We start from the raw sequence: 21,729 nt of genomic DNA on the forward strand, positions 1-21,729 counted from the left end.
TTGCCTTGTGCTTGTCCCACGTGCTGCAGGGCTGTGAGTGGAGGTGGTTTGGGGGCTGCACATGGGGGTGCCAACCAGCAAGCTCCCACCATCGCCTCCAAATCCCTGCTCACTGGACAAAGCTATGGAGGCTGTGTTGTTCTTGCTCTCTTCGCCTCCCTAATTCTGTTTGTGCTTGTGAGCAGCGAGAAGCCAAGCAAGGGAGAGCACGTGTTTTTTTTTTTTTTTTAATGGTTTGCGTATTTCTGGAGCTGTTTTTCATCAGGACAGCGATAGTTGTGCAGAGGCAATTAATTGGAGGAAAAGTTGACGGCGATAAATGTCAGGAATGTTTCGAGGATAGTTTGGATGAAATACATTTTTTCAAGCCTCCCAATGAAAACAAAAACCTTGGCCTATTTTGAACCTTGCCAGAGAGAAACAACTTGAAAATGTCGCTTTTTGTGTGTGTGTGAGCTGTTTAAGTGCCTTTTTCCCCTCTCAGCCCGTGCTCGTTAAACAAAAGCATGTGTTCTCCTGGCGCGGCTCCCCGGGGGCAGGAGCGCAGTGCAGAGGCTGCACGGGGATGGGTGCAATGGGGTGGGTGCAGTGGGGTGGCTGCAGGAGTGCTGCGGGTCCCCATGTTGGACTCCATCTCTCAGAGCAGGGCTGGGGTCGGCTCGCTGCTCCGTCTGCACCACGGCTTTCTCCTCCATGCTGTCTACAGATGGTGATGCCCGCAGCCAAAAGGAGGAGCGCGGCGTAAATGCATGCCGAGTGCTTTGATGTCCTCAGGCAGAAGGTGATAAAGAAAAGAATTAATGCTTAAAAGCGATGCTGGTGCCCCGTGGCTGCGGCTCAGGGTGCGTGGGCTGTTGGAGCCCTGCTGTGCCCTGGGCTCGCAGCAGGGGCAGGAGCAAGAGGGGGCTTGGCGTGGAACGCACGACAATTCCGGGAGAAGAGAACGGTCTTAGGTCTCCTGGGGAGGATTTCTATCTGTGTGCATGGCCTGAAACTTGCCTGGGATTTTTTGTTGTGTCAATCCATGTTCACCCTGAGGAAGCCAAACCCTCTTGTTTTCTGCCTCCCAGGCGCTGCGGTACCTCCAGCCCCAGCTGCAGCGTTCGGTGCTGGTGTGTTTTTCATAAAGGCTCTTAATCACACACAGGATGTTTCTGTTTATTCAAGAAATAAAATCACACAAACAACCCACCCCCAATTTGGCTTTCGCTGAGCATCAGCTGCTTGACCCGAGGCTGAGCTGGAGAAATCCTCGCCAGCCTCCTGCAGCCCGACCGGAGCTCAGCACTGTGCCCTGGACACGTGCCTGGCACCGGGACCGGTGTTGGGCCGTGGGGTTGACATTGGGCAGTGGGGTTGGCATTGGGCCATGGTGGCATCTTGTGGGATCTCAGAGCGGAGAGGCTCAGGGCGCAGTGAGAACCAACCTTGAGTTTTTGGGGACCTGGCACTGAGTTGAGCAGCCGTGCCGGCTCCGCTAACAACAGCACAATTGTTTTTGGCTGAGCTGGCTCCTGGTGAGGGCTGGAGGTGAGCTGGAGCTGTGGGTTCATTACTGGGATTGCGTGTCCCTGTGCGCAGGGTCACCCATGTGTCACCCCAGGGTGCCTGACCCCCATCTGGAAGCATTGAGGACATGCCACCAGCGCTGGCACTGTGACATTGGCTTTTGCTTTGGGCTCCGTCTTATGGGGTTTAAGTGGAAGGAGAGCAGGAATGCGTCAGGACGGATTGGAATAAAAACCTGACTTTCCTCATGCCTGTTGCACGCATCGGTCCCATCGCTGTCGTTTCCATGGCAAAGCAGCGGGCCCGTCACCCAGCAAGAAGGAAACCTGTGCTGCGCTCCTTCGCGTTTGGAGGAGCAAAGTCCTCAGAGGCGATTAGAATAATTTAACACGCCATTAATGAGAGCGAGGGAAGTGCTGGAGGAGCCGGAGAAGGGTCGGGGAGGGGGTGCAGGGAAGCAGGGCTGGATTTTGGCAGGGAGCGGGTCACATTGGCAACCTGCTTCCTTTGCCTTAGATGTGTTATGAAGTTTTTGAGGTTGCTTGAAAAGTGTCTGGGGAGCGGTGGCGAGCCAAGCGGGCCGCGGGCCAACTCTCAGCTAAACATGTTGTTGTGTAAAATTGTAGTCAATTAATTTAAGACCTGCCAATTTCAACTGCAAAGCGCTAGGAGGTTCTGTCAAGTTTTCAATGGGATAAAAAGGGGAGAAGGGGGGATTAGTTTTCAGCGCTTGGAAGGGCGAACAGCGATCCTCGGTGCAGCGCTGCAAAGTGCCTCCTTCTCTCTCTCTGCTCCTTTGGGTTTTGGTAAATTCAGTGCCACCAATGTTAAAGGCCCTGCAGGGAGCGTCCCCTTGCTGGCGTGTCTCCTGCTCACTGGTGGCATGTCCTGGAGCGGGGACTTTGCTGCGGTGCTCGCTCCTGCTCTGCTTTAGTTTTCCATCTCTGAAATACCGCAGCGGCTGTGTGCGTGGCTGTGCGCGTCCATCATCCCGCTGCCTCCTCCCTGGGCTTTTGCTGTGGCCCCAGCTCACCCAGAGCACCCTCTCTTGCTTTGTCATTTGCCACCAAAAGGTGCGGAACCACCGATCAAGGGATTGTTTTACCCTCAAATGTGCCCCCACCCTGGGTGTTGGGGTCTCCGTGTGGGATGGAGCAGCTCAGCATCCCATGGTTGTGTTTCTTGGAGTGGCTTGGAGCTGCTCATCCCTGGCGCTGGGCTCTACCGTGTGTCACTGTGCCACGTCACTGTGCTGTATCGTCACCGCCTCGCACCCACTTCCCTGGAATGCATTAAGGGTAATTTCCTCCGACTTCGCTTGGTAATATTTCACTGGGCCATGGGAGCAGCATGCACAGCCCTCACTTCAAAGCAGGGCAGCTCCCGGCACCTTTGCCTTTAGCTCTTGGTTTCACCAGCTCGTGCTATGACTTGTCCCATGGTTTAAAATGATGTGAAAGCACCCAGTGGCTGAGAAAGCTGGGTGAGTCCGTGGGGCTGCGGCCACGTGCCGTGTGCCAGCTCTGCCCTGCAGCACCCGCCCAGCCGGGCACAGGAGTTTGAACCCATTGGCAAAGTACACTCGTTGGGAATGACTTTTGGGTTCTTTTCCTTCCTAATCTGGACTCCACAAATCAGAGCTTCTGAAAGGGCTGAGGTTGGCCCTCCAGGAGCAATAACAGAAGAATTACAGCATTGCATGGGCGTCTTTATGTGTTTTTTAAACCGTGCCTCCTAATTATAAATAATGGCTGTGATATGAGATATGATTATGATGAATGGTGATTCTGTATTCTGTCTGCATTAGTGGCTTTAACCTTGCCGGGGTAATTATGTCTCATTTCAAATTCTGATACTATTTATTTGAGGTAGGGGACTGGGAATTTAATTTCTACTGCTTTGTCTTTTAGTATTATTATTATTTGAAAAAGATACCTTTGCAAAATTGTTTTTTAATAATTCCCTCCAGTGGCAGCGCAAGCTCATTAATATTTGAGGGGACTGCACAGAGCTCTTGGGAGAGGAAGAAGGGGTGTGGGAGCCAGGGGCTGATGAGGAGCCCAGGGGAAGGAGGTGCCCAGAGCTGGGGTTCGGTGAGCACAGCGCATCCGTGTCAGCGGTGCCACTGGCCCTGACACCACGTCCCTGCAGAATGTTCCCCTTGGCAGCCCCTGTAGCTCCACACCTCGTGGCTGGGGGTGTGCACAGGGGGTCCCCACGTGGTCTTGGGGTCCCCGTGAGGTCCCAGGGCTGAGCTGGCCCCTGCCCATCTTGCACCTCCTTTGATAGCACGTTTAATTAAAAATCAAATCAAAGCTTGCGCACGTGATTCTTAATCAGTTTGAAGTCTCTGCGAGAATAAAGTAATTATACCACTCGTTTGGTTACAGTAATTAAAACTTTAATTAACATCATTTCCCACCCCTTGGCCTCTGTCTACAGTGCAGATCCTCAGGCGGGTGCACCCTTGGGCTGCTGATCTCAGGAGAAAGCACGCTGTGAGTTTGAGGATCGCTCGTCCTGTCTCCATCTCTGCTCACTCCAAGCCCCGTGTGAGCCCTGACCGGGCCGCCCGTCCTCCACGGATGCTAGGGCCAGTGAGGGCTGTGGGTGCTCGGTGCCGTGCCATCGGGTGCTGGGCTGCCTGGCCCCTGCGAGCGGCCCCGCTGCTGTCACACGAGTGGCAGTCTGTGCTTGAGATCCCCTGGCAGCCGTCGCGGCTCTGGGGAGGTGAGATGGTGGCAGGTGTTCCTGAAAGCTGTTCTGAGAATTTCGCTCTGAATGCAGCACGTGCTCCTCCGGACTTGTGGACAGGGGGGGCACGCTCGCACAGAGCGGCCCTAGCTGTGAGCCGGGGGGCTCAGAGAGATGCCGGGGCCGTGCTGTGAGCGTTGGTGCTGCTTACTATCATCCTGCTTTCCCGTGAGCCTGAGGGAGGGCGAGCAGAGAGGGGAGCTTTGTAGCCGCGTGAGTGCTGCAGAGAGAGTGCCTGCGCAGTGTAAAGCCCGAGCTCTTAAATATCTGCAGCAGTATCCTTAGGGAAAGCAATCTCTGTATTTAAATCTTCTCAATCTCTCCTTCGAAATTGCTGCTATCCACAGGCTGAGGAGCTTCATTTCCATCCTGTGTGTGAATGGAGAGTGCACTGCAGTGCTTGTGTTGCTGCTGGGCTTAGTGCAGCCCCGCGTCTCTTTGTAGAAACATAGAACCATTTGAACTGAAAGGGACCCTTAAAGGCCATCTGATCCAACCCCTGTGCAGTGAACAGGGACACCTACAGCTCCATTAGCTGCTCAGAGCCCGTCCAGCCTGACCTTGGGTATCCACCACATCGCCAGGAGCTGTGCGGAGGGGCACAGCCGGGGGAGACGTGGCACACACTGGGCAGGGTTGAGGGGCAGGGACGGCTGCAGGGCAGGGTTAGCATGCATGGTGGTGATGGGTCCATGGTTGGACTTGCTGATCTTTGTGGTCTTTTTCAGCTTTAACGACTCTGTGATTCTGTGTTTCAAAGCCTTGAAACCCAGAATGGAATGTCAGAGTGGAGAGCTCTGCAAACAGGTCGAGAGCTTGGGGTGGGGAGGGCAAGGTGCGGTTGGAAGCAAAATATTTGCATGCGCTCTGCTCTGCGCTTGGCACGCAGCCGGGTTCAGCTGGGTGTAAGCAGTGGGGGCAGCGGGAGGTTCCCCCCAGCCGTGGAGGTGCGCCTGTGTCTGGGAGCAGGAGGGGCCCAGGGGGAGCGACCTGCAGTTTCATCTCAGCCTGTCGATAGCTGACGTGTTGATTTAAGAATGAAAAAAAAAAAAAAAAAAGGCAGTGTGTCTGTAACTTTCCCTCTGCCTGATACGACGGATTATTTTCCCATGAAGCACATTATACAGTATATAATTTGTCATTGAATTCACGGGGCATTCTGCATGTCCAGTTCTGCTGCCTGCATGAGACGTTAATATTTAATGCTGTCAGCGTGCCGTGCGTTTATTCAGACTTTTTTTTTTTAAATTTTTTTATTGCTTATCAGCTTCCCCTGGCCTGTCAGGTGGAATTTGCCCATTGGGATAAAACAGCAGGGCAGCACCGGGCTGCCGCAACGAGAGGAGCGATGCCGGTGTCAAACAAGCGACGCGGGGTGCACCCAGCACTGCCCTCCTCCCTGCTGGGCAAGGATGGGTTTTGTTCGTGTTGGCATCCATTTGCAGCAAAGCGTTACTGCAGCACAAGGCTTTGGGGCCGCGCGGTGTGGAAGCGATGGCTGTTGGACCTGTGGTGGTGGCTGCTCCTGACTCTGCGTGAGCTTTTCCTGCCTTCTCGTGGCCCTTCCTTGTCCTCGGGCAGTTTCTCTCTGCTGCGTTGTTGTAGGGAGCAGGAAGGAAGCAGCTATTTTCCTGGGGCCGATGCGGGGGGAAGGAGTGGAGGATCAGCTGATCTCCGGCGTGCTGCAGCTCTGGGAGTCTCCTGCATACTTTCTCCCTGTGCAGCTCCAGGGAAAGCCCCGCTGCTTCCTCCCTGGGTTTTGGGCTCCCTAACAGCTGGCTGGGAAGGGAGCATCCCCTTTGTCCTCCTCGCTCAGTGTCCTGCTGCTGGGACATGGAGGATGCAGCTTTGGTCATTGGCGTTGTGTTGCCTTGCTCAGGTTGCACGGGGAGAAGAGTTGTGTTGCCTTTTTGATCTGGGTATCAGAGCAAGTAGGAAAATAAACAGTGTTTTGTGTGTGCAGTGGGCTGTCCGGGAGCATTGCTGGAGAGATTCTTGGGCTGACACCCATGGGACAGAAAGCTGTGCTGCTGCTGGTGGTCTCCTTGCTGCAGAGGAGGTGGAAATAAAAGTGCTGAGCCCATAATGGAGATCCACCAGGGATGACTGTGGTGGTGGGGGGATCCGTCCTCCTCCTCTGTCCTTCCTCCCAGGGCAGCCCCGGGGCAGTGGCTGCGCATCGCTGGGCGCTGGGCCCATCCTCTGACCAACTCAGCCCTGAGCGATGCTGATTGGGAAATAATTGCAATAATAATAGAGATATTTTGCTCCCGAGGAACGAGACGATACAAACTGGGCACTGAGCCAGGAGAGTTTTGAAGGGCAAAGCCGAGAAATCAATGGCTCGAGACCGGCGGAGCAGCTGGCGGGCTGGGGGGGAGCGGTGCCTGTGCCTCGGTGTGTACCAGAGCAAGCGTGGGGCTCCTGGGGGGGCTTGGAGCTCTCACCTGGCTCTGTGGTCTCTCCGTGTCCCTCTTTCACCGACATTTGACTTTTATCTCAATTCCTCACCGGTGGCTGCAGCTCCAGCACCAGGTCCTTCTCTCCATCGGTTCAGTTTTCCTACAAAATGGTGCAAAAGGTCTTAGTGAGAGCTTTTTGGTTCCGTCAGAGCTGGTTGAGCTGTGAGCTGGGCAGTGCTTCTCCATCCCTTCTGCTGATGGGGCACTTCTGACTGACGCAGCTCCCAACCCGGTGCTTCTCAGAGCACCCTGCTCCAGACAGCCGCCTGCTTGCCCTTGAAGCCGAGCTGGTAACTGCTGCTGTGATCCCTCTTTCCCTTAGGCACACTTTGCTTTACATTCATGCTTTTCCTGCTCTCGGCATGGAGCTGCTGGGACAGTGGTGTAGGGTGAGGGACCGCGTGGCTTTGGGAAGCTTTGCAGACAGCCTGCACCCCCTCCAGCTACATCCCATGGCAAACCTATGATCGTACCCCATCGCCTGCCCTCAGCCCGTGTGGCCAAGCTCTGGGTGCTGCCACAGGGACGTGGCACCCGCGGTGACACGCGCTCCAGGGGCGGTGTCACAGCCATCAGTGCAGGTCAGCCGCCGGCATTTGTCGCTGTTACGAGCGTTGATTTAGATTAAGTATCTTCTTGGTTTTTTGCTTTATTATACTGATATAATTAAAGTTCCAATATTCTTTGGCTCACGGCAATGCAGGGCCTGGGACGCGAGCCTTGCTTGTATTAATCTTTATAAATGTGTTGCACTGAATGGCAGCTTGGCTCACCCCTTGCCCTCAGCGCGTTACGAATGCGGAAGCAGCGTCCTGGCCCCGTGCTACCTGCTGACATCTCCCCGAGCTCTGTGTGCCCCCAGAATGCTGTGTCAGACCCCCAGAAATATCCCCTGTAGGCTGCAGTGTGGTGGCCACTGGGGGGGTCATGGGCACATTCCTGTGCAGGGCAGCTGTTGCCTGCCCAGACTGCATTGCTGGCATTTTTCTGCTGGGATGTAGCAGGAATGCATCTCCAAATCTCCCTTCCTGCTGCCCATGTCCTAGCAGTTCAGTTCTCTTTGCCACTGCTGCCTGGCAGTGCTGAGCCCATCCCAGCAGTGATCTACTCGGTGCTCGTCCTCACCCCGCTGGATGCAGAGCTTTGGTGACCTGAAACAGCATTCAGCACCACATCCTCACCTCGGGAGGACGCGTCCCATCCCCGAGCACTTGTCCCTGCTGTTGTCCCCAGCCAGCACCCCCTGTCCAAAAGCACTGTCCCCACCGACTGTGGCCCCCCCGAGGACAGCTGATGCTGCAGCCTCACAGCTGCTGCTGGTCCTGCATTTTTTGGGGCGGCTGAGCAGGGATGGAGGGGGGAGAGGAGTGTGCTCCCCCCAGAGCAGCTGATGCAGGAACCTCATTTTAGAAACTAGAGAAGGGCGTGCGGGCGGCAGCTGCCGTGCTGCTGCTCCCTGGGGCTGCGGGTGGGGGGAAGGCATGTGGGGGTGCTGGGGGCCCGGCTGCCTCGGGGTGAGCCCGGGCCACGTGCACGGGGCTGGACACAGGATCCTCCGCTTCCTGCCCTGAGCTGGGCCGTGTGGTGTTGGGTGACGCTCCCCAGCAGCTGTCACCTCCGCCTCAGGTTGGCTGGGGCCGAGCTGGTCCCTTCTGGCCTTGGGGAGGTGTTTCACGTGGCGCTGAGATTCCTGCAGCATGGGGACCCGTGGGCTCTGCAGAGCTGTGGCACAGGGCTGTCCCTGCGGGTTTACCGCTCGCCACGTCCCCGGCGAGCACTGGGGAGGGAGCGGGGGAGGCTTTGAAACGCGCTCCCGTAAATAAGCCCTCCTTTCTCCTTGCCTGTCAGCGCTGCGCGAGCCCCGTGGAACTGGAAAGGGTCCCCGTGAAAAGGCTGCGGAGTGTGTTTGAGGCAGATAAGTCCCTGCCTTTGAAGTGTGGCAGGCGGGCGAAAGCGCCCTCCTCTCGTCGCTCCTGCCAGCCGCTGAGCATTAATCACAGCCGCGCGCAGATAAGAGCACAAAGCGCCGCCGAGCACTTCTCGTGCCAAGAGGAGGGGGCTGCGGGCAGCGGGCAGGGGGCGGCAGGCGGGGGGTGGGGGAGCCAGGTGTCCCCCTGCAGGGACGTGGGTGACACCGGCTCGGCTCTCGGTCGCTGTCTCTGTGCCGCGGTGCCGTGCAGCTGTGCCGCGCAGCCTGCCCGGGCTCCTGCTGCTGCTTGTGAAATCCAAAGGCAGCCCTGGTATGTTGGCAGCCGCTTTCCTCACCGGCTGTGCTCGCTCCCTGCCCGCGTGCTGGGGCTGAGCTGTACAGCACCATCCTGCGCTGGGCCGGGCTGCCCGCGGCTGCTCTTGTGTTGTCTCATCTCTGCCTATGAGGGGTAATGGCCTCTAGTTGCCCCAGGGGATGTTCAGGTTGGGTATGAGGACAAACTTCTTCCCAGAAAGCGTGGTGATGCACTGGTACAGGCTGCCCAGGGAGTGCTGGAGTCACTGTCCCTGGAGGTGTTCAGGATCCATGGAGATGTGGCACTGAGGGACATGGTTTTGGGCACAGTGGGGGTGAGTTGGCATTGGACTTGGTGATCTTACAAGTCTTTTTCAACCTTAATGGTTCTGTGGTCTCACCACCTGCCTTGCCAAACTGTGGGGCTGGGCAGCTTCTCAACCCCAAGCTGTGCACATTGCTATTGCAGGTTCCTTGAAGTCACATAGGCCAGGGGATGAGATACATGGTCTGGGAGGAAAACAGTCTAATTTTTGGGTGGTCCTGTGTGGAACTAGGAGATGGACTTGGTGATCCTTATGGGTCCCTTCCAACTCAGGATATTCTATGAAGAAGAGTGTCTGGAAGCAGGTGAGAAAGCAAAGGGCATCTAAGCAAAGTAAGTTTTGTTTCTAATGAGTGTTTCTCCCACCCACAACTGAATTTCCAGCTGTGAGCACGAACCAGCAACTTAATTCCCGTGGTGTCTTTCATCATAGGGTGCTTTGCTCCATCCATCCATCATCAGTGTCCCTGTCTGAAGCCCACACTGGAGCATGACTCACCCAGAGCTCAAGGCTATGGCAATGGTTGGGATGTTGTCAGCTTGCAGAAGCAGCCCAATGCCTCGTGCAGGAGCAGTGGGGCTACGGGGAGGCAGTAGCATCTTCCATTTTGTTGCAGCCCCGCGGCTCCTTCCAGCCCCATAGGAAGGAAAGCTCGAGCCCGAAGCAGCCAGCTCCGCTGCACAGAGACAGGCAGAGCGAGGGCAGGAATCCAGAGCGAGAAATTAGTGCGAGTAATTATTAGTATTGGGTAATTATATCAGCGTCAGGATGAGGAGAAAGGTTAATAGATTTTTTTTTTTTTTTGGTAAATGTCTTTTCCCCTGGGTGGAAGGGAAGCAGGGTGGGCAGGAAGGCACGTGCTTCCGAGGGGGCTGCTCTGATTAAAGCACATCCTCTCCCCCTGCCCCAGCCACCGCCGGCCCCGCGGGTGGGCACAGGCTGGGAGCAGCCCCATGCCAGTAAGTGATGCTGCTCATCCCATCCGCCAGATCTGGGAAGCCGCCGTCCTGTGGCCCAGGCAGCCCATCCAGGTCTTCAAACCTCATTTTCCTACCCCCCAGACCTGCAATTAGAACATCCTTAGCAGTGGGAGCAGTGTGCACCACAGACCCCACCGGAGCACTTCACGTGCCACTGGCTCTTCTGCAGCCCTCTTTGCTTACAGTGATTATTTTTAGGTCCTTCCTGGAGCCTCAAATTAACTGGAAGTGCTTCACGTCTGTTGGTTGGTTTTTTTTTTTTTTTTTTTGATACATCTCTTTCTCTTTCCCAGCACTGTGCAGTGCAATAATGTAATGGGGAAATTACCCCGCTAGTTAAAAATTACTGCCAGCGCGACATCCAGCCGTAGATCTATTTTAGAACCAGGGTAAAACTGTATCGATTCCTCTGCGCCGCAACTACGGCCCATAAAAGGGCTGGAAAGGTGCGTTTGTCACGTTGCCATAGCGAGGGATGGATGCTGCTGCTGCCAGGATCGGGACAAAACCCTCCTCTGGGGGGATGCTGAGAGCAAGGGGCTGGGGGGATGCAGGGTGATGCTGAGTGCTTTATGTGGGGTGTGCCCTGTACAGGTGCTGGAGGTTCGAGCTCTGATGTTGGAGTAGGGTGAACGTGGTCCTGAAGCTGGGTATGCAGATGACCCCAGAAGGGTGGGTGGAGGCTTTGGGATCGGCTTTGGGCATCTCTTGGGTCCCCGGTGTGCCACCTGGCACGGAGGTGATGGGGAGCACAGTGCGGGTGGGTCTGGCAAACCGTGCTGAAGGACAGGTAACCTGTTGTGGGTTATCATGGAGGGAGCGTACGTCAGTAATGGGAAAATGGGCATCAAGGTGTGCAGCAGGGGTGGGAAGCAGAGAAGGGGCATTTTTGGCTATGCCATGGGCTCCAATGAGCTGTATCTGCCCCAGTAAGGCTGGTCCTGAGGCCCCTCCATGTACTGCTGCTCCCCGGCTGCTCAGGGGTCTCTTTCTTTAATTAAATACATTTGTTTTGTAAAATGGCCTAAAAATAATCCGGGACTGGTGCATGCAGGAGGTTGGCGGTGAATCAAAGGCGCCGCTCTAATTAAACGGGCCCCGGTTTGTTTGTGAGCTGCATACATTTCCATGCTAATCAGCTGCACACCAGGATCCGGCTTTCCTGGCTCCTGATTGGGAACGATGCAAATGGGGAGGGGGACCAGGGGAACAGGGCAGTGCTTGAGGTGAGATGTGTTTTCTTGGAGGGGGGTCTCTATCAGCCCGTCCCCTTGGGTTGGAGTTGGCAAGGTGTGTGTCTCGCTCGTGGCTCATCTGTGTTCCTGCTGCTGCTGGGGGAGCGCTGAGATTTTGGTAGGGTCTGGGCTGCTTTGCCATGCTGCAGTGGCCATGCCTTGTTCCCTCCAGCGAGGGATGGGAGGGGTGGGGGGGGGCAGCATCCCGATAATGGGGTGCATTCCCCATTCTCCACTCAGGCAAAAGTGAAGTGTGTGTGGGTCTGTGCTCACCCCCTGCTTTCTCCCACAGATCCTGGTGGACTTGCCGGCCGACCGGAAGCACCAAGCGCTGCAGTATGAGAATGTGGTGGCCCATGAAGGCAGCTCCATCCTGCGGGACCTGGTGTTGAGCCCTGACCGCCAGCACCTCTACGCCATGACTGAGAAGCAGGTAAGGGGTGGGGGCTACAGCCCCCAAAGCCATGCCATTGCCACATGCTGTGTCTTGTCTTCCCCCTTCTTTGTTCCCTGTTGAGCTGTGCTGGTGTCATTCCCCAGGTGCACTGTTGTCGTTTCCACGTACTGCCTTTGCTGTGATGTCCAGTCTGCAGTTTTTCTCTTCATCCTTTGATGTCTCACTGGGGACAACCCCTGCCTGAAAGTCACTTGCCTGCTGATCCTAATGGCCGGGAAGGGCAGACGAGATGCTCCCCAGGCTCTGGCCCCAGCTGCCACCAGAGCCGCCCAGCCACCTCTGTCCCGCCTCAGTCATACCACCTGGGAACACACGGCTCCTCCTTACTCCCCCTTGTACAAAACTACTGCCTCAGGGCACAGCTCCCAGACACGGCCCTTCTGTTCCTCTCTGCCCCATGGGCCCTGCCCTGGGCATTAATTGTTAGCAGCAGCTGCTTGAAATCCCTGTGCCCCGGGGAGCAGCGGCTGCTGCGAGAGCTGGCATCCCTGCTGTGGGGCCCTGAACCTCCGCCCTGCCCTCGGGCTCTGCAGGTCAGCAGAAGCTCCTTGCTCTGAACAGCCTGTTCTCTCTGGGATAGCTGCTTTTGCACCCTGGGGCAAGGGGGGTCATTGGCTGGAGCTGGTACAGCTGATGCGTCCCCAAACCTCAGTGTGTGCACCTCTGTTCCTACTGCTGCCATCCCCAATTCAGAGCCGTCCAAAGGTACAAATGCAACCCAGGTATGGGCATGCAGCTGTCATCCTGAAAGTGTGGTTGGGGCTCACGTCAAGAAGTTCTAGCTGGCTGTGAGTGAGTTTACATGCTCCTGGGCTTGCTGGAAAGCCTGCTGCTACAAGTTAATCCATCAAAGGGTTGCCAGCACGGGTGAGGTCCCTGCTGCGTCAGGGCTTTGTGCCGAGCGGCAGTGGCACTTTTTGGAGCCGTCGGGCTCCTGTGTGGTCACAGCCTCGTGGCCTGGCCCTGTCTCCTCCCCACACCATGTCTGGGTGGCAGAGGAGGAGGGAGCCCAGCCCAGCAGTGGCAGCTCTGTGCTTGTCCCCCATGAGGAGAGCGACAAGGGGCTGTTTTTTCCCCAAACTCCAACTCTGTGCTGGTGTCCCAGCCCCAGCTCCTCCTTAGCTTCTCTTTGGCAGCTTTGCTGCAGGCAGAGTGTTCTCACCCAAGGTTTATGTCAGGAATGTCTCAGGAGTTTGGAGTTGTGTTGGGCTCTGCCTGATGGGGAGAGGTGTGCACGGGTGGGAGTGCTGCACAACTCCTGGCCGCTGGCCCGGGGCTTTGGAAGGGGGAAGGATGCTGGAGCAGGGCCTTGCGTTTGTCTAGACAGCCCCACGGGGATGGCAGAGCCTGTTCCCTCCTCCTCCCAGTTCCTGTCTCTGGTTTCTGGTCTGCTGCAGGAAACCTGAGGCTTTCCAGGTGAGACAGAAACTGGATTTGGGCTGCAAAATTCATCATAAGGGCATTGCCACGCTGCAGCTCACAGAGGAGGTCTCTCAGTCCTGTGCCCATTGCTCTCCTCACCCTCTGTCCTCCTCACTGCAGAGCATCACAGCTTTCCCTCCCTTTGACAGGAGCTCCTGGGATTGACGCTGTGGCTGTGGGTCATGGTGAGGAGGGGAGTCTGGGGAAGCAGAGCAGGGGAGGAGCTTCCCAAATCTCCATCCCGTCCCCCCCACTTCTCCTCTCCATTCCTTAATAAAAGCTGCTCTCTTCCCTACTGCAGCTTGGTGTTATCAGAGTGCTGGTGGAAAGTAATTAAATGAACAGTTGTAACAGAGCTCGAAGGGCTCAGAGAACGAGGGGATTTTAATCAAATCTGGAGGAGCAATTAATAAAGGAGCGGTAACCCTTTCGGAGCAGGGCTACCAGCCGCAGGGGTGTGTGGGAGGTGTTGGAAGCTGGTGTCAGGGCTGAGCTGTTTCCCAAACTCTGCAAAGATGAAGGTTTCCCCATTCTGGCTTTGCTGGGCTGGGCAGGAGATGGTGGTTGTTGTTCTTGCAGAGCTCCCAGATTCAGAATTGTGATGCCCAAGCCATTCCCCAATGCACCATAGGGTGACGGATCCACAACCCTTTGAGCACTTGTCCCAGCTGTCCCCTTGGGCACCTCTTCAACTGCCTTTTCCCACAGGTGACGCGCGTGCCAGTAGAGAGCTGTGAGCAATACGAGAGCTGTGAGCTGTGCCTGGGCTCCCGGGACCCCCACTGCGGTTGGTGCGTCCTCCACAACGTGTAAGTACCAGGGCCAGCACTGCAGCCATGGAGCTTTGCTGACTGTGTCCTTCTCACTGCCGTCCTCCACCTCACACCCAGCTGTGGGGGAATGGAGCCCTCCGAGGGGAGGCTCAGGGGTGACATCATTGCCCTCTACAACTGCCTGACAGGAGGCTGTGGTGAGGTGGGGGTCGGCCTCTTCTCCCAGGTGATGATAGGATAAGTTGTGCCCAGTGAGGTTCAGGTTGGATATTAGGAAACATTTCTTCTCAGAAGAAGTGGTGAGGTACTGGAACGGGCTTCCCAGGAAGGTGGTGGGGTCACCAACTCTGAAAGTGTTCAAGAACTGTGGAGATGTGGCACTGAGTGGGCATAGCGGGGATGGATTGGCTGTTGTACTAGATGGTCTTAGCGGTCTTTTCCAACCTTAATGATTCTATGATATTATGACGGGCCCATAAGACATGTGCATTGTTCACTTTCTCTCTCTGTTTTGCCTGCCATTTAATTAAAACACTTCCCATAATGAAATAATGTTGTTGCGGAAAGCGTGAAGAGCAGCGGGGAAGGAGTCATCTGCTCCGTAAGGGAGGTGATGGAGCATTGCAGGCTGCTCTGTGTGGGCTGGGGAGATGTGTGTGTTTGACAGGGATGCTGCAGCGGAAGAGGAGAGGGATGTGAGCGTGGCTGCACTGTAGCAGAGGTGCCGGCACAGAGGGAAAGCCGAGCTTCTGTTCTGGCCTCAGGCACCTGAGGTCCATTGCTGGGCACCTCATCCCCCCCATGGGGTGTTTCTCAGCCTCTCCCCTCCTCACCGTGGTGATTTCATCCCCCCCAGATGCTCGCGCAAGGACCGCTGCGAACGGGCGGATGAGCCGCAGCGTTTTGCCTCCGAGCTGCGGCAGTGCGTGCAGCTCACCGTCCAGCCCAGGAACATCTCCGTCACCATGTCCGAGGTCCCGGTAAGTCCTCTGAGCTGGGAAGGCAGCGATTAAGTTAAAGAATGAGCATACAACCGATAGGGAAAAACGAGAAGAGAGATCTGAGACAAATAAAACGTAGGGGATTGATGAGGGCTGGCCTGTTGCTGGATGCAGATAATGAAACTGTTGGTTGCTATTCAGAAAAGAGGTAACCGAGCAATAAGCGTTTCTCCATAATATAAATAACAACATCAGATTTGCCATTTGTAGGCCAGAGATCCATCTAGCTCAATATCCTGTCTGACAGCGGCCAGTAGTAGATATTTTGGGATGCGACTTAGATGCACAGCTCACTGCCCTGTCTGTGCAGACAGAAAGGATGATGTACTTCCATGAAGTATTTTCCAGGCCATTAGCACTGTAAAGAGAATGCAAAACAGCGTATACTAGCAATAAACTTCTGCAAGCTGCCAGGTCTGGATGTCTGGCACTCAGGAGTCCTGAAGGAGTTGGCCTAAGAATTCCTTGGCTTGCAGATGTGCCTTTGTAATAAAGAAGTGGATGCTGAGAAAAGTCCAGCAAGCAGAAAAGACGCTCGTTGGAAGGGCATGTGGGATGACCCAGGTGGCTCAGGACTGGTTTGACATCGAGCTGAGAAAATCTAGTGGAAAAAAATGAGGCAGGATACAACTGATGAAGATTCAGGGATGGGAATATAATTAATGCTAGTCAATGTAGTTTTGTGTCAAACAAACCACATTTTGTTCTTTGATGAAATTATGACTTGAATTAGAAGAGGGACTGCAGGGATGTGATGTCTCTAGACTTCTACAAGGCATTTGACTCGGTACAACACAACATTCTGATTAAAAATTAGCATTATACAATATTGATAAAGCATGTGTTAAGTGGATTAAGAACTGGCTCCGTGACAGATCTCAAAAAGTCGTTGTCAGAGGGGAATTGTCACTGAATGGAAACATTTTGAAAGTGCTTCTGCAGGGATTGGAGTGCAGCTTTGGCTTTTCATCGGTAATGTGAAAACAAATGCGGAATTGCTGCTGATGAGATCTGCAGAGGATGCTGAGTCCGACGGGGTGGCACGGGGAAGGTTGTCCCCGCAGGGTTTGCACTAGTTCAGCAGGGAAAGTGGGTTTGATGCTACCAAGTCCTGAGCTGGACCTTGAGGAGTAAGGCTGGCTTTCGAGAGATGTCCTGGGAAGTGGTGATGCTGGAAAGGATCCTGGTGTGCTGATCCCAGGAAGGGCTGCTGGTGCTCCCGGGCGTTGCTGGGAGGCATTTGTCGTTCTCTCTGGGGCTGTTGCTGTGCCTGCTGGCTGCATGGACTGCGGGGTCTGCTGTGAGCAGTGCTGGGACACGGCGCTTGGGCTGGAGTCCGCTGCTTAAAGGAGGCTGAGCACCTTCAGTAAACAGCATGTAAATGAGTTGGGGCTGGAGAAAATGCCTTCCAGTGAGAGACTTCCCGAGCTCAATCTGCTTAGCTTATCAAAAAGAAGATTAAGAGGTGACTTGATTACAGAGTATAAGTGCCTTTACGAGGAGCAAATATCAGGGACTAAAGGGCTTTTTAATCTATCAAGGAAAGGCATAACAAGAACTAATGGCTGGAAGCTGAGAAAAATTCAAATTAGAAATAAGGCAAGCGTTTTGTAAAGTGAGAACTGCTGACCCCTGCAATGAATTTGCAGAGGAAGAGGTGAATTCCTCCCCTCTTGATGTCTGCAGAAGTAGATGCTTTTCTGTAAAGCGTTCTTTAGCCAAACATTGGGCTTGGTCTCTGCGGAGAGGTGAGACATAATGGTTTGTGGTGCAGCAGAGGGCAGAGAATGTAATGCATTAAATCTTCGAAGCCATTTGCATCTGCACTCCTGGCCTGAGCATTGGGGTTCCGGATGGGGTCCATGCACGTTCGCGAGGGAGGGGGGTTGCACCCCTGTTTTTTCTGTTGTCTGTTTGCTCACAGCAGACACAAAGGAGTCATTTTGCTAGTTTCCTGAGGCCATGCTCCATATTCTCTCCCCCAGCTGGTCCTGCAGGCCTGGAACGTCCCTGACCTCTCGGCGGGAGTCAACTGCTCCTTCGAAGACTTCACCGAGTCCGAGAGCCGCATTGAAGATGGGAAGATCTACTGCAGCTCTCCCTCTGCCAAGGACGTTATCCCCATCACCAGGGGCCGCGGTGAGCTTGTGTCCCTTGGCCTTGCTTTGCCCCGTAGCCAGATGCTGAGGAGGGCAGTCCTGTGACAGTGATCCCCAGCCCCAAGCAAGTATGGAGATAGGTTCTTGGGGTGCTGGAGGAAAAGGACATTGCTGCTTCTCCTGGAGTGATGCTTGCCCTCGATGTCCTTGTTGTTTTCAAAGCCATGGGTGCAGCTACGTGCTGACACTGTAATGTTCTGTGCAGCAGTCCAGCAGAACACGGCCACACTGGCCTTGTTCCAAACCCGTGGACCATTTCTGTGGATGTCCATGGACTCTTGGGTACTGCTGACTGCAGAACTGTTGAACTCCCCTCCAGTGCCACTTGTGTACCCCAAGGCACCTGTCCCCATGCTGCAGTTTGCTAAAGAGGCTTGGTGCTGTGCCTGGGCCCTGCTGGCCCACCTCGTGTCTGGATAGGTATGGATGGGCACTTTCCCTTTATTTCCGGATTTGGGATTTTGTTAGTTAACAGGAGTGGAGATTGTTGCCCAGATCCTTCCAACCCATCACAAGCTGTGGGCTGAATGCTGGCCCCAGTGTTCATTTCACTGTGTCATTTCTGATGCCTTTCTCTGCCTTGCTCTCTCCCAGGGGATAAGCGAGTGGTGAAACTCTACCTGAAATCCAAGGAGACAGGGAAGAAGTTCGCCTCTGTGGATTTTGTGTTCTATAACTGCAGTGTCCATCAATCGTAAGTGGCCTGGGCTTCATGAGCGTGCTCTGGGAGCAGATGGGCTGGACAGTGTGAGATTTGGTCTGGGAGATTTCCATTTGTGGGTGCTGATGTTGCAAGAAGAAAGGAAGGTCGAGCACAGCGGTATTGGCAGTGAGAACCCCCCTTTTGCCCTTGTAAACTGGGACAGTGACCAGAGAGTCCACAGTTGGTTTGGGCGTGTGGGAACATGCAGCACCAGGGCAGAACCTCACTTAAGAACACAGCTTTTGGTTGGAAAAAGCTTCGGAAGAAAAAGCAGATTTACTGCATTGCAGACTGTAGCAGTCCATGTGACTGAAAATGCCAAGCATCTTGTTTTTCCTGGAAACAGTTAATAGGAGCGACTTGGCTAGGCAGGAGAGCCTGTGTTTTCCTATGGCAGTACCTGCTTCCCATGCTTGCTGGAGGGAGGGCTGGAAAGTTACAGCAACACCGAATGGAACATGCTGCATGTCGTGGGGCAGTAGCCCAAGAATTTCCTCAGTGGAAGTAATTGTGAATTTGCTTTCTTGTCAGGCTGCCTTGAAATCTACTCTAAGCACGGGTCTTTAGGCAGTTTGAGATATGCGTGTGATAAAATAGAAGAGGTGGGGATTATTGATGTGCTGTCGAAGCACAGTGTACAAGTCTCTACCAGGCAGCTGCTGATGAGGTGCTGAGGACACCGTGCTCGAGCTGCAGGGAGAGCGTCGGGGAAGATGCTGGGGTGTGTTTGGGCAGAGAATTTGGAGCTGGAGAATGCGAGCGATTTTATTCTGCTGCCAGAAGCCTCCCACGGACGGCGGTGCTCCGGCTGATCAGTAATTACAGATAAGCAAATGTGGAGTGATCTCTTTGGGGCAGCTTTTTTTTGCGGAGTATCTAGCCTGGCTTCGGGGGGTTCTGCTGCTGATGGCTCTTTCAGAGCGTGTTCAGCAAGCAGGCTGCCTTTTGCTTTTTGATCAGGGAGAAGCAGGTGAGATGCGGGCACCCTGTCATGCCGGCTGCTCCAAAGGGAATGAGGCAGAGGAGAACCCAAAGGACTCTGCTTGCGCTCCTGCTGAGGAGCAGCGTGCTGCTGAAAGGCTCAGGGTGTGGAGGCAGAGAGCAAAATGGAGCCATGGCCAAGGAGCAGCGGCCCCTGCAGACCTCCTGCATCGCAGCCCTGGGTGCTGGGAGCGGGGCTGTGCTTGGGGAGCGCTGCGACAGCGAGCGGGCAGTCTGCAGACTTGACTTTCTCCCTCACCTTGACTCACGAGATGAGCTTTGTCTCCCTTCACGTCGTGTGGTTTCAATAACATTAGCTCAGCTTTGGCTCAGGGTGGCTGCATGCCATTATTTTGCAAATCAAAAAGCAGATGTGACTTTTAGGTTTTCTAAATGAAGGCAACAAGACTTTTAAGTAGGAAGAGGATCAGATTGGTCCAACTGGGGCCACAACATTTTGGTCCAGCGGGAAGAGCTGGTGGGGGAATTGGCATTTCATTTTATGTGCCTTATACAGCAGCAGAAGAACCCCCCCCTTCCCCAACAAACCTACAACAAAGAGCCCTGACTGATTTATTACTGCGTTGATGTTTAATTTTGGGTGCATTATTTAAAAAGGCTAATTATGGATGCATTAATATTTATGGGCTTCGGTTGGAGCTGATAGAATAGTCCGTGTTCTAGGCTGGTGAACGTTATTATTATTTTCTTTACATCAAGAATTTTAGGGTTTGGAGGCAATTTTAACTGTGTGACCTGCAGTCAGATCATAACCAAAGAACATGACAATACCCAGGGTGATGCAATACTTTTAAATACCATTTGCAGACAGGCGTCTTTAATGGATCTCTCTGGAGTTAATAGCCTTTCGGATGCAGGTTTCATATTTTGTGGAGGAAAATCTATAAGTCAGCTTGATATATTCTGCATTGGGAACAATATGCTTTTCCACGAGGCTCATGTTTTTTTTTTTTTTCTGTGGACTTCTCTGATCGCCGTGCATTATGTTTTCCTTTATTTTTTTTTCTATTTGGGCAGCTTTGGTTGGGTTGGGAGCCAGAGGCCTGAGCGTTGAATCATTTCTCAGCTATGGATGAAGTGTTTGGACTGGTGAAGGCCCTGGGCTGCCTTCCAGGGACAGCCCTTTCTGTCACACGCTGTGAGGGGACTGTCCCCCATCACCCTGCAGCATTGCCCACGCTGGTCCCATCCCTTGCACCTTGGCAGCAGCAGGCATGGGCTGTACTCAGTGCACCTCGCCCTTTTGCAAGCTTGATTTACTTTTTGTTTCACTTCAGAAGAAGGAACCAAACAGAAAGCCCCGAGTGTTTGTTCCAGGCTCCTTTCCAGTCCTGCAGGCTTTCATTGGTTGCCTCTTCTTTCTCTGATTTACCTTATCTGAAGTGCTAGATACAGACTAAGATTCTCAGGATAGCTCTACTTTTGGCATGCCCAATCAATACACCATCTAGGGATGCGTGGTTTTCAGAGGGTGTGCAGGTTTTGTGCCCGATTACAGGACACTTTAAGGTGGATGCTGGCATCCCTTGAAAACTTTGTCACCAGCCCCTTTAGCAAGGAGCTGCGATAACAGGCCTGCGAGAACAGGCTGAGAGAGCTGGGGCTGTTCTGCGTGGAGAACAGAAGGCTCCGGGGAGACCTGAGAGCGGCCTTTCAGTATCTAGAAGGGGTTTGTAAGAAAGGACAGGCTCTTGAGCAGGGTCTGTTGTGACTGTAAAGAGTGTAGGAACACGGAGAGAGGTGTGCAGGGGGTCCCTGCGCTGCGGAGCAGCCCTGGGCTGGAAGGCACAGCTGCACCAGAGCTGCTTCAGTAAATTCGCCCTGCTTTGCAAAAACACCTTGCAGCAGAGCCTTGCTTCCAGCTTTGCAGGATTAGAAGGGCGAGGAGGGAGGCAGAGCTTGCTGTGATTGAAAAATGATCAGGGTTTGTTGGTGGTGAAAACAAATCACTTCCCGATAAGAGTGGAGAGGATGAGCCTTGTGCCTGGCTCATGCTGCAGCCTGTAGAAAGACGGGGATGCTGGCAGGGGAGGGAGTTTCACTGTATGACCTTTAAAGGTCCCCTCCATCTCAAACAATTCTATGATCCTATGTATGTGGTTCAGGGGTGTTGGCTGGGCAGGGTCGGGAGCTCCTGACTTTGTTAGCAAGGGGCTGTTTGTTAAGGGCACGAAGCAGAGCTGGTCCCAGAGGCCATGGGTTGCTCACTCAGGCTCACGACTTGAGTGTGTTCCCTCGGGGACTTCCTGTGGGGCACTGATCAGGCAAACACGTTTGAAGACCTCTGGGTGCTTTGATAGTCTGATGAATCCACCCGTGTCCAGAGAGCTGTGTGCAGATGCTGAGGTCATCTTTCTAAGCATTAAACTTCCTCTTCAAAGCATTCTCCGGGAAATGAGTTCCCTTTAAAGATAAAGACGTGATGTCGGGCTCAGTGGGTGAGGGGGAAATCCCTCTGCAATGCCCACAGAGAGGGGAATTCCTTGGGATGCGTTGCTGGGGCCGGAGGGACCCTCCTCACCCAGCCCTCTGCCTGCAGAAACCAGCTGTTTCCAGGGACAACCAAGAAGTATTTGTTCCTTCTGCATCCGTGTTTGCTGTCTGGATTTCCTTTCTGGAAACCAGGGGCTGTGGTACCAAGAGGATAGCCAGGCAGACTGGGAACTGATGCCCGTGCTGTGCTTGCAGTCTGTGTGCTTGTGATGATGGCACTGACCTCATG

At 54.3% G+C, this 21,729-nt stretch overlaps 1 protein-coding gene across 4 annotated transcripts in view; it reads left to right on the forward strand.

Moving 5' to 3' along the window:
- PLXNA1 (plexin A1) overlaps nucleotides 1-21,729 on the forward strand; it is a 95,349-nt gene that overhangs the window by 25,877 nt on the left and 47,743 nt on the right. For all 4 annotated transcript variants that reach the window (XM_021409168.1, XM_021409171.1, XM_021409169.1 and 1 more), the window contains exons 4-8: nucleotides 11,783-11,923; nucleotides 14,078-14,178; nucleotides 14,999-15,122; nucleotides 17,129-17,282; nucleotides 17,897-17,996. In XM_021409168.1, coding sequence (XP_021264843.1) covers nucleotides 11,783-11,923; nucleotides 14,078-14,178; nucleotides 14,999-15,122; nucleotides 17,129-17,282; nucleotides 17,897-17,996 — 620 coding nt within the window. The remainder of the gene's footprint in view (nucleotides 1-11,782; nucleotides 11,924-14,077; nucleotides 14,179-14,998; nucleotides 15,123-17,128; nucleotides 17,283-17,896; nucleotides 17,997-21,729) is intronic.

Source organism: Numida meleagris, chromosome 11, assembly GCF_002078875.1.
Source record: "Numida meleagris isolate 19003 breed g44 Domestic line chromosome 11, NumMel1.0, whole genome shotgun sequence".
Classification (NCBI taxonomy): Eukaryota; Metazoa; Chordata; class Aves; order Galliformes; family Numididae; genus Numida; species Numida meleagris.